General features: G+C 58.6%; 5 protein-coding genes across 5 annotated transcripts in view; all 5 read left to right on the forward strand.

The window, feature by feature from the left end:
• The window catches only part of LSCM1_03104 (uncharacterized protein), a gene marked incomplete at both ends in the record, with an annotated part of 1461 nt that extends 1426 nt beyond the window's left edge, over positions 1-35 (forward strand). Inside the window, one exon of the mRNA XM_067320656.1 lies at positions 1-35. This exon is cut by the window's left edge and continues 1426 nt beyond it. Within this exon, the coding sequence (XP_067177266.1) occupies positions 1-35 (35 nt within the window).
• An 881-nt stretch (positions 36-916) lies between these two features.
• LSCM1_03105 (uncharacterized protein) lies at positions 917-2533 on the forward strand (the record flags this gene model as incomplete). The annotated part of the gene is made up of 1 exon (XM_067320657.1): positions 917-2533. The coding sequence occupies one exon, from the start codon at positions 917-919 to the stop codon at positions 2531-2533; it is 1617 nt and encodes a 538-aa protein (XP_067177267.1).
• Positions 2534-4380: 1847 nt separating this feature from the next.
• LSCM1_03106 (uncharacterized protein) lies at positions 4381-4911 on the forward strand (the record flags this gene model as incomplete). The annotated part of the gene is made up of 1 exon (XM_067320658.1): positions 4381-4911. One exon carries the CDS (start codon positions 4381-4383, stop codon positions 4909-4911), a length of 531 nt encoding a protein of 176 aa, XP_067177268.1.
• A 1506-nt stretch (positions 4912-6417) lies between these two features.
• Positions 6418-8817, forward strand: LSCM1_03107 (uncharacterized protein; the record flags this gene model as incomplete). Its single annotated transcript, XM_067320659.1, has 1 exon — positions 6418-8817. The coding sequence occupies one exon, from the start codon at positions 6418-6420 to the stop codon at positions 8815-8817; it is 2400 nt and encodes a 799-aa protein (XP_067177269.1).
• Positions 8818-10717: 1900 nt separating this feature from the next.
• LSCM1_03108 (uncharacterized protein) lies at positions 10718-11641 on the forward strand (the record flags this gene model as incomplete). The annotated part of the gene is made up of 1 exon (XM_067320660.1): positions 10718-11641. The coding sequence occupies one exon, from the start codon at positions 10718-10720 to the stop codon at positions 11639-11641; it is 924 nt and encodes a 307-aa protein (XP_067177270.1).
• Positions 11642-13928: the final 2287 nt, after the last annotated feature.

Below are 13928 nucleotides of genomic sequence, written 5' to 3' on the forward strand. Positions count from 1 at the left end.
GGTGCTCGTGGGCTGCGTGTACCGAGACCGTGTAGAGGTGTTCCTGTCCCCGAGCGGGGCCCCGCACCTCCACTCGCCCTCTCCGCATCGATAACCTGCTTGCTTCCCTTTTTTATGGTGCTGGCCTGCTTGACGAGTGAGGCGGGGCACGCGTGTCACCTCTCTCTCTAGACTCTGTTAGACGCCGACCCCCCCCCTGAAGACATAAACTCACGCTCGATCACGTCATGCCGTGCCGTACAGCAGAGCGCACGTGGAGGTGTGCCAGCAAGAGTGAGGGGTGAGTCGCTGACACGGCGTCTTTTTAGGATGAGGCAAAAGCCCTCTCTGCCCCTTTCAAGCTATTGTGTGTGTGTGTGTGTCTGCGAGACGCAGCGTTCGCATCTCCGGCTGAGATGCCGCCAAGCCCTTCTCCCCTCTTCTCTACCCACCTACTCTTTTTTTTTCGTTGGTTACCTCGACGCCTAACTGCTTCACCATCTGCTCCGTGCGGACGCATACGCACTTCTACCTCCGCCCAACGCCCCACATCCCCCACCCACTCACCCTCTCCTACGACGATCTCTTTCGTGGGATGTGTGGGTAGTGAATCCCAAGCTATACGCGCGCCCACCGCTCGCGCATGCGGCAGGCCTCATGAGCAGACGCAAAAGAAACAGAAGAACACCGATCCTCAGCGCAGAAGAAAACGGCGACGACACTTTCTGTAAGCGCCCGCCTCCTGACTCCTCCACACACACACACAATAGCTTGCGGTCAGACAGGCAAACGTGCGGAACAGACTTGATACATCGACAAAGCAAACACAACACAAAAAAAAAATCACCGTGAGCGTGGTGACCAGGTGGCACTGTCACCTTGTCAAGGGCTCGCGAAGGTGTACCTCGTCAATAACACAGCGGCCCTCGCTCTAGAGATGCTGCTAGCTCATTTCATATCGGGCGTCGTAAGGGTCTTCGTCGGTGCTGCCTCCACCGGCGACCAAGCGTTATGGATGAGCACCCTCTTGGCGCTTGGGGTGTTGATCACCATCGCCGTTGTGACCAGATGCCTCGTGCGCTTGCCTTGCTGGGCGCACGCCGGCATTTCGATGAATGCCTTTATCAAGAAAGTCTTCGCCGGCGAGAAAGGTGAACGAGCCAAGGTGCAGCGGGAACAGGCAGCGCGACGACGGCGGGTGATCGTCGATGGGGGGAAGGCCGTTGAGCGAGCCGAGCAGGATTTGCAGCAGGTATCGAAGGGGCGCCAGCAGAAGGGTAGCGCAGCAGCCACGAGCGGCGACAGAGGCAGACAGAAAGTCGAGGGAGGGCCGGAGGAGTCAGCGATCGCCACACCACCGCCGCCGCTGCCGAAAGAGAAGGAGTTCACCGCGACCTCGCGGCGGACGCCGAAAGACTCAGGCGCTGTACCACGGTCCGTCCTCCGCGGCTTTCCAGAAGTGGACTTCCTTCTCACCTCTCCTGGACAGAGTTACCTGCTGATCGGGTGTCGCAGCAAGCGCAAGACATCCCTGTACCCGCAGAGCAACACCACCGCATTCATGGAGCGTGGTAAGGAGCTGCAAGAGAAGCACTTCACGGATGTGAACGCGGTGGCTACGACGGCGGTCGGGCTTGAGCAGAAGGCGGAGATCTACTCGGCCCACTTCTCCATGGACGACACGCGTCTCATCGTCGGCGAGCGCTTCACAGACAACTTTCTCTGCTTTGCGGTGTCGGGGCGCACCAGCGTGTGCCTGACGCATCTGTGGTCTATGAAGCTGCCGGACCACCGCCTCGTCTCATCCGTTCCGCATTGGAGCGTGCTCGGGCAGGACAGCATCCTCTGCATTGCGGATCAGACGACAGAGGTGGAGGTGATCACGCGGGGTGCAGCGGGGACGGCGAAGGCGCACAAGGACAAGTTCAAGGTGGGCACTGCGCTTGCGTGGGCAGTGTGCGACGATTGCATCGCGCTCGGCGGCTCTTTCCTCCGAGAGCCACGACTGTCACGTGTGGTTCAGCGTGCTGGCAGTGCCGGCATCGCCCTTGAGCCGGTCGCGGTGTTCCCCAACGCGGAAAAGCTGCGCGTGTCGGCGCTGGCATTCGTGACCCCAGGCGCGCCCGATTTCAACACGCGCAGCTACGCAATTGCCTTCATGGAGAGCGGCATAGGCAGCATCTACGACTTAGCGACCCTGTCGACCCGAAATATGCCGCAGATGGTGTGCACATTTGAGGACACGGACTACGCCGGATATCGCAGCGATGCGCCGCTGCGCATCCTTACCGCCGTGCGTGGACAGGCCTACCATGAGGTGCTGCTCATCGCGCTGGTCCGTGGCCCCAACCTAACGGTGTACGAGCAGTCTGGCAAGGCGGATAGCGGCAGCTTTCAGCTGGTGCGTGTGGCGGACATGTACGATGTGCAGGAGGGCGGCCCTGTGAAGTTCGCCGTTTTTCTGCAAAACGGCCGTGGCGTGGCCACTAGTGGGCAGTCAGACGGCCGCCATGTTCGCATGTTTGCTCTGCCGCCCCCTGGGCCGAGAGCGTAACCGCTAAACACTGTGAAGGGAAGGCTCGCGAGAGACTACCTCCTTCTCATTACACAAATTGCACGTTCGAGGCGCTCCTCCGGTTCGTCTAACATGCGCGTGCGCTGTTGCGATGGCACGCTGCATCCGCTGCTCACTTCGACACTCCCATCCGATCTCTGATGGCGCGGGCGACTGCGCCTCCTCTTCACACCAGACAGTCAGGAAGCGGATCCCCCTCTCCACTTCCCGCCGTGTTGTTGGACCGACATCTACGTCTCGATCTGTGAGTGGTATTGACCAGGGTCGCTGCCTTCTCGGATGTGGCGTGGTGTGCTTCGCTGCTGCGGTTGACGATTTGCCCTTTGCTGCTCTGCTTCCTACAGCCGGTGCCTACGCAGACACCGCCTAACCAGCAGCATCAGCCAAAATGCAGACGGAGGACAGTTCCTCATTCATTCTCATCGACACACCCGGACACGCTGCTATTTGGGCTCTCTAACGTATGTGGCGCGCACCTCTCCCTCTCTCCATCGATGAGCCCCCGCTGCACCAGCTGATGCATGGATGTCTGCGTGTGATTGAGCTAGCGGCAAAACGTAAGCCCCAAAGCGTGCACACTTCCGCTACAAGATGATATGTAGCACTGCCTTTGCGAGTAAATCTTCAGGTGCATTGATGCCGCCTGTGTGCCTATGCCTGCCTGCTGCTCGGTCCAGCTCCAACGCGCATGCACGCATAGAGTCTGCGTAGCGCCCGTGGAGCACTGCGCTCGCTTCAGCGGGGCGTGACGTGAGGTGCACACACGCGTTTTTCCACGCACATCCCACACTCAATCTACACACATCGCCCCCACTTCTCCGTTCGAACTGCCCTTTTTTCGGCTCCCCCTCACCGCTCACCTTTCTCTCTTTGCCGCTCTTTTTTCGCCGAGCTCGCGCGCCTTGTCCATGTGAGCACGTGCGCGCGCTCACACACGCACACACACACACGCATACGGATTGAAAGAAGAAGGACGCTGCCGCCTCGTCGCTCCATCGCCGTCTCTCTCTCTCGTCAGCGAGGACCTCCTTGAGTATAAGCGTGTGGACGCACGCGGGCAACACCGTCCCTTCCCTGGACATTCTCAGTGAAGAGACTTGCGCCGCCGCGCCGCGCAACCCTACCGCTCCCGCCTTTTGCGCTCGATATGTGCACAAGACCAACACACCCACGCACACCTTGAGACGCGAGCAACCGCAGTGACGAGCACGAACGCGCGAAGAAATCAAAGCAAAACGAAGAGAGAGAGACCTCACCACTCGGCCGAAACCTCATTACCCTCGTCTTCCTTTCCTGTCCGTTTGCCGGCGCCCCATCTCGATTCGGCGCTTCTCAGTGCACGGCTGCAGCTGCGCTCTTTCCACCGGTGGACACGGGCAGTGAAACATACCGAGTCCTAAGCAAGCTGCTACGTATCCGCACGAACTGTGCTGTCCCGCGATCAACTATCGACGCGGCGAGGAGAACCGTGATTGACGCTGGACTGACGCCGAGGAATAGATACGACACACAGGGAATAGCGCCACAAATAGAGCGCGTGCATCTCCTTTGGTTTGGGTTTCTTTTCAGAGGGGAGCGAGGCTCACGCTTCAGGGCCATTCCTGTCCCATCCTTGTCGCTGCTCGTGCGGTGTGTGCCTCTACGCCGCCTGAGGCCGACTCCTTTGTTTATCTCTGTGCCGGACTCTGACGCGCGCTTTCTTGTGCTGGGTAAACGCACGTGGTCTCTACTTTCTAATCCAGCACCTCTACGCAAGCGCCCCTCCCCCCTCCACACACATATACATACATATATATATGAACAAAAACAAGCACGGGGGCCCCTCCATGAAGCCAGTCTTGAGGGCGGGGCCGCGCAAAGCGCGTAAGAGCGTCTCCTTCAACTCGAATCGAAATAAGGTGCGCCTCATCCGAGTTCCCCCACGTTCGCAAAACCGTAAGTTTTGGTTCACCGAAACGCAGCGCATTGTTAAAAAGGGGCTTAACTTCGAGGTAGAGCCAGATATCATGATCGAGATGAACATCGAGTGCAGACTGCAGCTCACGACGTTGGCGCGTAAGCCGCTTGCCCAGTCAGGAAGGGCACCGGCAGCCAATGGTATCGCGGGTGCTGCCGCCGCCTCGTCTGCCGCGTCGGCGGTAAAGCGTAGCTACATCGAGGTAGAAGAGACGGAGCCGCTCCTTCTGCCGGATTCGCGGAAGCACGACCGTTGGCAGTGTATCGGTTCCGTCGGTGCGGGGGAAATGGTGAAGGTAAGGGTGGCAATGCCACCTGGGTGCTACCGGATGCGGTGCATTGGTGGGGACATCGTGCAGATCTTTGCACAAGCCTGGGACATTGAGCGAGAACTGATTTAGGTGAGCGGTGCCGATGGTGGCGTTGTCTGACAATGTTATCGCGGCCATTGTCAGGATGAGCGGGAGGGGTGGTGGTGACCGTTTGAACACCTCGTGCTGGTGCGTAAGGTGAGAGTTTACCTGTGAGTGCGCGCGTGTGTGCCTGTCTCTGTGGTCGTCACCTCTCCCCTCTCATCCCCTTTTCACCCCTCCCCCCTGAAAAGGGGGAGGAAGCGACAGGCGGTACGGCGGGCGCCGTACATTCGTCGGAAGGCGGCGGTAGCGGAAGCGGAGATCGAGAGAGGTGACTACTGCTAAAAGCGGAAGTAAAGCCCCACCACCCTCCCTCCCTGCCCCCGGCGCTTGCTGACACACACACACACGAAGGGGCACGTGAAGGCACACAAAACCTTCCAAAAGGATTCAAAAAACAAAAGCAGCGACATTTCTCATTTTCGCGTTGCCTGTGTATCCTCCTCCGAAAAAAAAATGATGCGAGAAGGAAATGTACTCATGGCGAAAAGAGGCGTCACGTGTTGAGGCGCAGGCGCCACTCAATTCGTACTCGTTGTAGAGCCCGATGTACTGCTGTGCCACGCGCCACCATCATCCCTTGAGGTGCTTGGGCTGTGGGCGCAGGCATGCTCCCAGTACTGCATCACTGACCGACGTACCCCTTACGCGGCTCTAAGGTGATACTGAGCTGCTCCGGTCCACGTGTGCCAGTTAGCAGGGCGACCTGGAGTACTTTACTGTCACGATCCAGAGCGATGCAGCATTTCTTGTTTTTTTTTCTTCTCTCACGAGGGCAGACGTCTGCACGTCCTTCTTTCCTCTCTCCTCTTCCCGTTTCCCCTTTGCGTGCACGCGTCGTCGCTTCATGCATTGGTGCAGCTCATAGGTCTTCCACCTTTTGTTTTCCCATTCAGCTTCCCATTCCTGCCCCGACTGCCCTCCTGCCATAGATTCGCTCCCCAGCGTCACCTCCGGTGCACCACTTTTGTCTCGAGGAGCGCCGCTCTACGGAAGTCATCCCAGGCCGCCGTCACACACACACACACAGACTTACACACCCTCTCTTTCGTTCTTCTGTAGGGTTCTCCGAGGTCCCATATACATGTCTACCTTGCACGGCCCTGGCGACCACCTCTCGGCTTTCCCGCTGCGTCTTGCTCACTTCCTTCGACTGTATTCGTCTCCTCAAGTCGTTACGCACGCATCCTGCACACTTCCGACCCCCGATTTTCTGGGTGTCGCGCAGTCAATCTTGTCATAGAACGGCCAGTTCTCCCTTCTTCACCGCGTTAGGGATACCTGCATATACACGCCTGACTCGCTGCACAATCATCCCCACTTTACCTGACTCAGACACAGACGCGCTGCCCCCGTCGGCGCCTTCTTTGGTCGGCCTTTCTCGGGTGGGGCGAATTGACTTTAAACAGCACACATTGGGTGGCCGCCCTTGTCCACACTTGACGCTCGTATCCGCGTGATTTCTTTCTATCCCTCACCGAGTCGAGCGAAGTCATGGCCGATTTGGCGCCGATGATCATCAAGCGCAGTGGCGAAGTGCAGGCGTACGATGCTTCGAAGATTCGCCGCCGCTTTGAGCGGGTGATGGATGGGCTCGACTGCGACCATCTCGACCTGGACATGCTGACGGAGAATGTGACGCGTGGCTTGACGGATCAGATCCGCTATGACAAGCTGGATGAGCTTGTGGCGCAGACGGCCGCGTACTCGGTGACGAAGCACCCTGACTACGGTCGCATGGGCGGCCGCCTCTGCACGACATCGTTGCACAAGCAGACGAACGAGTCGCTGCTGGAGACGTTTCGCCTTCTGCACGACCACGTCACGGTGCAGACCAACCGTCCCGCTCCCCTCATAGCGGACGACGTGTGGGAGGTGATGCAGCAGCATCACCGTGATCTTCAGGGCATGATTGACTACTCCCGCGACTTGAACTTCGAGTTCTTTGGGTACAAGACGCTGGAGCGCTCGTACCTTCTGCGCATCGAGACCGGCAGGGGGGAGATGCGCATTGTGGAGCGTCCGCAGCAGATGTTCATGCGTGTCGCCCTCGGCATCCACGGTCGGGATCTCGAAAACGTGCGTGAGACATACGACCTGATGTCGAAGGGCTTCTTCACACACGCCACTCCGACCCTCTTCAACGCAGGCACCCCGAAGCCGCAAATGAGCTCGTGCTTTCTGGTGGCGTCGAAGGACGACAGCATCGACGGCATCTACGACACGCTGAAGGAGTGTGCCGTGATCAGTAAGGCGGCCGGTGGCATCGGCCTGCACGTGCACAACATCCGTGCCGCTGGTAGTTACATCGCCGGGACCAATGGTACGTCGAACGGGCTGGTACCGATGCTGCGCGTCTTCAACAACACCGCCCGCTACGTGGACCAGGGTGGCGGTAAGCGCAAGGGTGCCTTCGCCGTGTACCTTGAGCCGTGGCACGCCGATGTCTTCGGGTTCTTACTTTTAAAGCGTAACACGGGCAAAGATGACCAGCGCGCTCGCGACCTCTTCTACGCTCTGTGGGTCCCAGATTTGTTCATGAAGCGTGTGAAGGGCGAGGGGAAGTGGACGCTGATGGACCCCAACACATGCCCGGGCCTCAGCGACTGCTATGGCGAGGCGTTCGAGCGACTCTACGAGCGCTACGAGTCTGAGGGCCGCGGCGTGAAGACGATTCAGGCGCAGGAGGTGTGGTTTGCCATCCTGGAGTCGCAGATCGAGACAGGCGGGCCGTTCATCCTGTACAAGGATGCGTGTAACAGCAAGTCAAACCAGAAGAACCTCGGCACGATCAAGTGCTCAAACCTGTGCACCGAGATTGTCGAGTACACGTCGCCAGAGGAGACGGCGGTGTGTAACCTCGCGTCCATCGCGCTGCCCCGCTTCGTCGACGTTGAGAAGCGCGAGTTCAACCACCAGCTTCTCTACACTGTGACAAAGCAGATCACGCGCAATCTGAACCGTGTTATTGACCGCAACTATTACCCGGTCGAAGCGGCGCGCCGCAGCAACATGCGCAACCGCCCCGTCGGCCTTGGGGTGCAGGGCCTCGCTGACACCTTCATCCTCATGCGTCTGCCGTTTGTCTCGGCGGAAGCGCAGAGGTTAAACGTGGAAATCTTCGAGACCATCTATTTCGCCGCAGTCGAGTCATCGATGGAGCTAGCGAAGGAGGAGGGCCCGTATGAGACCTTTAAGGGCAGCCCGGCGAGCGAGGGCATTCTGCAGTTTGACATGTGGAAGAACGGGCGACCGAACAGCGGCCGCTGGGACTGGGCCAGCCTCAAGGAGAAGGTGATGCAGGTCGGCCTACGCAACTCATTACTAGTGGCCCCCATGCCAACCGCGTCCACTTCACAGATTCTCGGCAACAACGAGTGCTTCGAACCCTTTACGTCGAACATTTACGTCCGCCGTGTGCTGAGCGGCGAGTTTCCGGTCGTGAACAAGTACCTCGTCATGGACCTCATCGCTCGTGGGCTGTGGAATGAGCAGATGCGGAACGAAATCATTTCCTATAACGGCTCTGTCCTCAGCATCGACGGCATCCCGGAGGACCTAAGGGAACTTTACCGGACTGTGTGGGAGATTCCGCAGCGCAAGCTGATCGACATGGCTCGTGACCGCGGCCAATACATTGACCAGTCGCAATCGCTGAACCTCTTTCTGCAGAGCCCTACCTCTGGCCAGATCACATCTATGCTCTTCTACTGCTGGGAGGCTGGGCTGAAGACGGGCGTCTACTACTTGCGCACCAAGGCCGCAGCGGATGCGATCAAGTTTACCGTGGACGCGAAACGTATGAAAGAGATTCAGGATAGGGAGAACTCGCAACAGATCATGCACTCGTACCGCGTCTCCCAGCCTGAGGAGTGCTTGAACTGCGGGTCCTGAGTAGTAGACACTACGCTCTCCAATTTCTTTTCAGTCCCGAAGACCCCAAGGGCGAATTTAGCCCACGTGACTGCCTCTGTCTCTCTCTCTCCCCCCTGCCCTCGTTCTTTCGGTCGCGGTGCGACCAAGTGTGCTGTCCCTCGCACCTTCTCGGGATGCTCTAACATAGATCTTCTTGCTCGGATTCGGCTGGCCTTCGAGCTTTCCTCATCCCATGACTTCTCCTTTCCCCCCCATGTGCGTCTCTGTGCCCGTATGTCACCGCATGTGCGTGCGCGCCTCCTTCCTCTCACCTCCTGACACCTCCTCCTGTCCCGCCTCTGCTCCTCTCGGCAAGTTTTGGGGAGGCTGTCACGCGTCCACGCTGCATGTGTGCGGGGCATTTCATGCGTAAGGCCCTCCCCCTCCCCTTCCCCCTCTCCAAAGAAGTCTGGGATGGATACATCGAGGGAGAGAAAGGGAATGGGCAGAGCAGCAAGCACGTGTATGCCTCCACATCCGTGCTCCTCTGCTCCCTCCTCCTTCACCTTTTCTCCCACCACCATCCCCGGCACTGCAGGGCATGTTCAGTACGCAACCCCGTCTCTCCCCCATCTCTGGGGGACTTTCGACCTCCTTTTCCCATCTTCTTCTCGCTGGTGCACCGCACATGCGCACAGGCACGCCCCCTGTCTGACTGTTCGCGCGTTCAGCTCGACATCGAGGAGAGTTGGGGGAGAGAGGCACGTGGTGACGTGCGTACAGTCCGTGCCCACAACTCCCCCCCTCCCCCCGTCTCTCTCTCTCTCTTTCCCTTTGCGTATGCGATGAGGTCGAGGGGAGGGGGGGCAGCGAAGGGAATAAAGAAGCGAAGGGGCAGGAAGGGGCGACGGCGGCGGCGCGACACCGTACATGTCGGGCTTCATTTGTTTTCCGTTCTTGGTTTTCTCTGTTGTGAGCCCAATGCGTTAGCGAGCGATAGGAGCGGCGGTAACTCGAAATCTGATGAACGCGCCGAGCAGAAAAAGAACGAAGAACAGCGCTCAACTCGATGCGCAAAGCGCCCCATCCGCGTCTTGCGTGTGTATGTGTGTGTGTTGGCGAGAACGCATCGAGACGCTCCACGCCAGGACGTATGTGCTTCTTGTGGAAACTTTGGCATGCAGTCAGTGTCCCCACCCTACAGCATGCATTGCTGCGCACTTCTGGCCTCTCCTCCTCACGTATTCTCTATGGATGCAGGCTATTCAGCGGGAAAGGGTCGGTGCGGAGTGGTGCGTGCATGCAAGGTCAGTGGTGGTGTGCTTCTGATAGTAATGCCACCCTAGAGAGAGAGGCAGCTGGTCAGATGCATGGTCGGCGGAAGGTGCGGGATGGTAGTCGGGCCATACTGTCGCGGGGACGGCCTTCGCCCTCTTTTTCAATGATGTGCGTGCGCACGGGCATTGCCCTCCCCACTCTTCACCGGCTCCCCCGCCCCCCTCCTCCACCGTCGCTTATACCCTGTGCTTGCCTGCTGTCTTGTGTGTGTGTAGTGTGATGCTCCTTTGGCGCATCTTCAACCTTCAGTGACGTGGCGGCCTAACCATTCGCATACATACCGCCTCATTTCGTGCGGGTGGACGGCCGTGCTGTGCTAACCGTGAGATGGCGAAACGGTAGAGCAGTCGTGCATCTGCTTCACGTTACATCTTCACCTCAGAATCTCTGTGCAGACAACGGCGGCTGCCCACCATTTCCACACCCCTTTTGCCAGACCACAGTCGCGCTACCGGGAAGATCTTGCTTCTCTCCTTCGCATTGCTGCTGCTGCTCCTCTTTGTTCTCGCCAGATCGCATTGCCCAGATTGATGTACGGAGTCGGATTCTGTTCTTCGTTGCTTTCGCTTGCATTGTTTGTCCTGTAGTCCTCTATTGCCCGATGGCCACGAGCCGCCCACTGCGCTCCAAGGCCGTCGGGGCTGCGGCCGCCGCCTCTGAAACGAAGACCGCTGCCCAGCTGCAGGTGGAGGCCAATTCACTGGAGAAGGCCATTGAAGATCGCAAGCTCCTGTTCCTGGACCTTTGCGAGCAGAGCGGCGCGTCTGCGGTCTTGGGTCAAGATGACCTGATAGCACCCTCCGATGATCCTCTGGCAGAAGCGCGCCGACTCACTAGCCGCAACAACTTTCTGCGCGATGAGCTGAAAGCCATAGACGCAATAGAGCGGCAGTACGCCAATGACCCGCGCGTACGCGATAAGCAAAACGAAGTGCGCCTGGTTCAGATGCAGATTGCACAAGTAGAGCGCGAGGTGGAGACGCTGCAACAGGTGAAGAAGCGGCGCGACAAGGGGCTACGCGCTATTGGACGCACAGAGGAAACAACTAGACGCATGCGCGGGCAGCAGCGCGAGATGAATTCGGAGCTGCAGGAGGAGGCGCGGCATCTCATGGAGGAGCTTCGGGAACTCAAAAAGACGGACATGGAGGTGCATGCGCGGTGCGCAAGGCTGCAGGATCAGGTCAAGCTGTCCGTCACAGACGCCGATGTGGAACAGCTGCGCGAAGAGCTGCAGCAGCAGAGCGCGGAGATAGAAACTCTTTCCGGCAAGGAGGCGGCGTGGCGGAAGCACCGTGCGTCGGTGCGCGAGGAGGACCACCGCTTAGTCGAGAAGTACCGCCGCGAATGCGCAAAGCTCACCGAAGAGGCAGAGCGCCTCCAGGAAGTACTGCGCCAAAAGGACTTGGAGCTGAGGCGGAGCTATCACGTGCTGGGGCGCTTTTCGAGTATCACTGGTTTGCCAATGGGTGATGCCAGCCGCGTGGCTGATGATGCCGCGGGAGGATCGCCGCCCGCCTCCTAGGTGCGCCGAATGTTCGAAGGCCAGCTCTGGCAACCATCCTGGATGCTCGCCCTCGTGTTTAGGTTGTGGATTGCGACACTTCTCTACCGGCTTGGCAATGGGTATGCGTACTTCTTTCCTCTTCTCTCTGTCAGCTGGGCAGACACGTGTGCACATGTTTTTTTTCTTGTGTGTGTGTGCGTGTGCGTGTTCCTCTGGGGCGTGAATCTTTTGCTCGTGCACGTATGTGCCAGCGTTGCTCATATTATCGGCGTCTCGTCTCCGCTTACACTTTTGAATGCGTACATTGCATCTCTCAAGAGCTTCAAAGCGAAAAAAAAAGAAGAAGCGAAGACACGACAGCGTTAACCCACAATCAGCGGCGTTCTTCCCCCTCCCCACCCCCTTTCCTCCCTCGGGGGGGGCGGGGGGTCGGCAGCGAAGTGAAGAGGGGGCTTTTATGGAGACCCATCCGGCACACGTGCACCTGCTACCTTTGTGCATGCGTGTTGGTGATGTCGCGGTGGGCAGGCCCTGGAAGGGATCGCGCCTTGGCACTTGGGCGGCTACGGGAGGGGGTTACCTTTTAGTGTTCCCCCCTGCGCTACTACACATGTCTTTCGCGGTGTGGCCCGTGAGGCCTGCAGAGAGCTCCAATGTCTGCTGATCGACTCCTCTCCTATCCCATCCTCATGGTTTCTGCGCCGCTCTTCTGTGCTCACTGCCATTACCCTTTCACTCAACAAACCGCTGCATCTGCTGATGGGGGGTCGGGTCCGGTGGGGTGGGGGCATGAGGGAACATTTCCAATGCCTGACTCGGGTCTGCATTGATATGGAACCCCCCTCGCGTCCCTCTCCGCTCCCTCCCGTCACCTCTGACCGACTCGGGGCCCACCTACCGGCACGCGCATACGCTTTCATGCCTGGCTATGGTTGCCTAAACCCCTTTCCTCCCACCTTCCAACGCTTGCAGCAGGTGAAGCAGTGCGTGTGGTATACGCATACATCCGTGGAGGTGGCCTCCCTTGTGCGGGTGTGAGCGTGCGTGTCGAGTCGCGTGCGCCGTCTTCACCGTCTTTTTCCTCCCCTCCCGCGTCCCTCTTCTCTCCCCCGTGTAGCCTAGCCCCTTTCCCCCTTCTCCCTTTTCGCCCACTTCTTTGACTGCCATCTTTTCCTCTCTTGAACTTTCCCTCTCGTGTACGCCCCCGTCCCGCCCAGTCTTTTGTGACCTTTTTCTCTTCCTCTCTCTCGACGTGCACCTTCTCTCCCGTTTTTGAACTTGGGCACCCCCCTCGTACTTTCCGTTGTACATCAGGTTCGCTCTGTCCTTTGGTCTCGGTTGGCTTATTAGCGTACAGGCGCGCCCCCCTATCTATCTGCGCCTGTGTGCTGCAGACAGCTGAGCTCCACCACTAGCCCACCTCCGCCCGTCCCCCTTCATTGCCCCTCTCTTTCTCATCCCCCACCGTGACACCGCCTTTCCCTTTCCCTATCCTCAACACATACCGGTGCACATTGCACCGTTGCTGATCAGTTCTCACCTTTACGCACGAGCTGCGTCTTTCGCGTTTACGCACTCCGTAGAAGCAGCCACGTGCACACAGATACAGACACGTGTCCTTCTGCAGCCCAGCACACCTTTTAGCCAAGCCCTTACACACAGTACATTTCTCGCGTCGCTGTGGGCACAAAAAGAAAAGGGGAGCAGGAGACAACGCGTTCTTCGCTTCTGCACACACGTGCACACGCACACGCACACGCACACGCCCCCCCGCCCACTCGCTGCTCAATACACACGCAGAGAGAGAGACGTGCTCACAAACGAAGGCGGGTCTCTCCTCTATCTGCTTTTCTGTTCGTCCATCCCTTTCAACTCCTCGAAAGGACTGTCCATGTGTGTGTGTGTCGTGCGTGGATATTGTGTGCAATGCGAGTGCCTCGCGACCCTGCCACTGCGCCACATATCCTCCTTTCCCCCTTCATCTTTTTCTTCCTTCTCTCTGTGGTGCTCACCCGTTCTCCGTTGTCGCGCCGGTCTGTTCGTCATCTCTCTCCTTCGTTGCCGTGTATTCTTACGGAGCTGCTGTTTTGAGCACTGCGTCCGCCTTCCCCCTCTTCCCTCTTGCGGGTCTCTTCCGCTCTTCACACGTATAACTCGATCTCTTCCTCCTCCCCACCTCTCCCTCGCTTAATCCTGTGACGCACGCCGAGCGAGTACGTTAATTTTTCGCCGCCTGTAACCCCTCTTACGCGCTCTCACTCTCCTCCGCCTTTGGCCTCGCTTACCGCGTTTCTCTTCTGCTTGT

This window comes from Leishmania martiniquensis, chromosome 28 (genome assembly GCF_017916325.1).
Source record: "Leishmania martiniquensis isolate LSCM1 chromosome 28, whole genome shotgun sequence".
NCBI classification, from domain to species: domain Eukaryota; phylum Euglenozoa; class Kinetoplastea; order Trypanosomatida; family Trypanosomatidae; genus Leishmania; species Leishmania martiniquensis.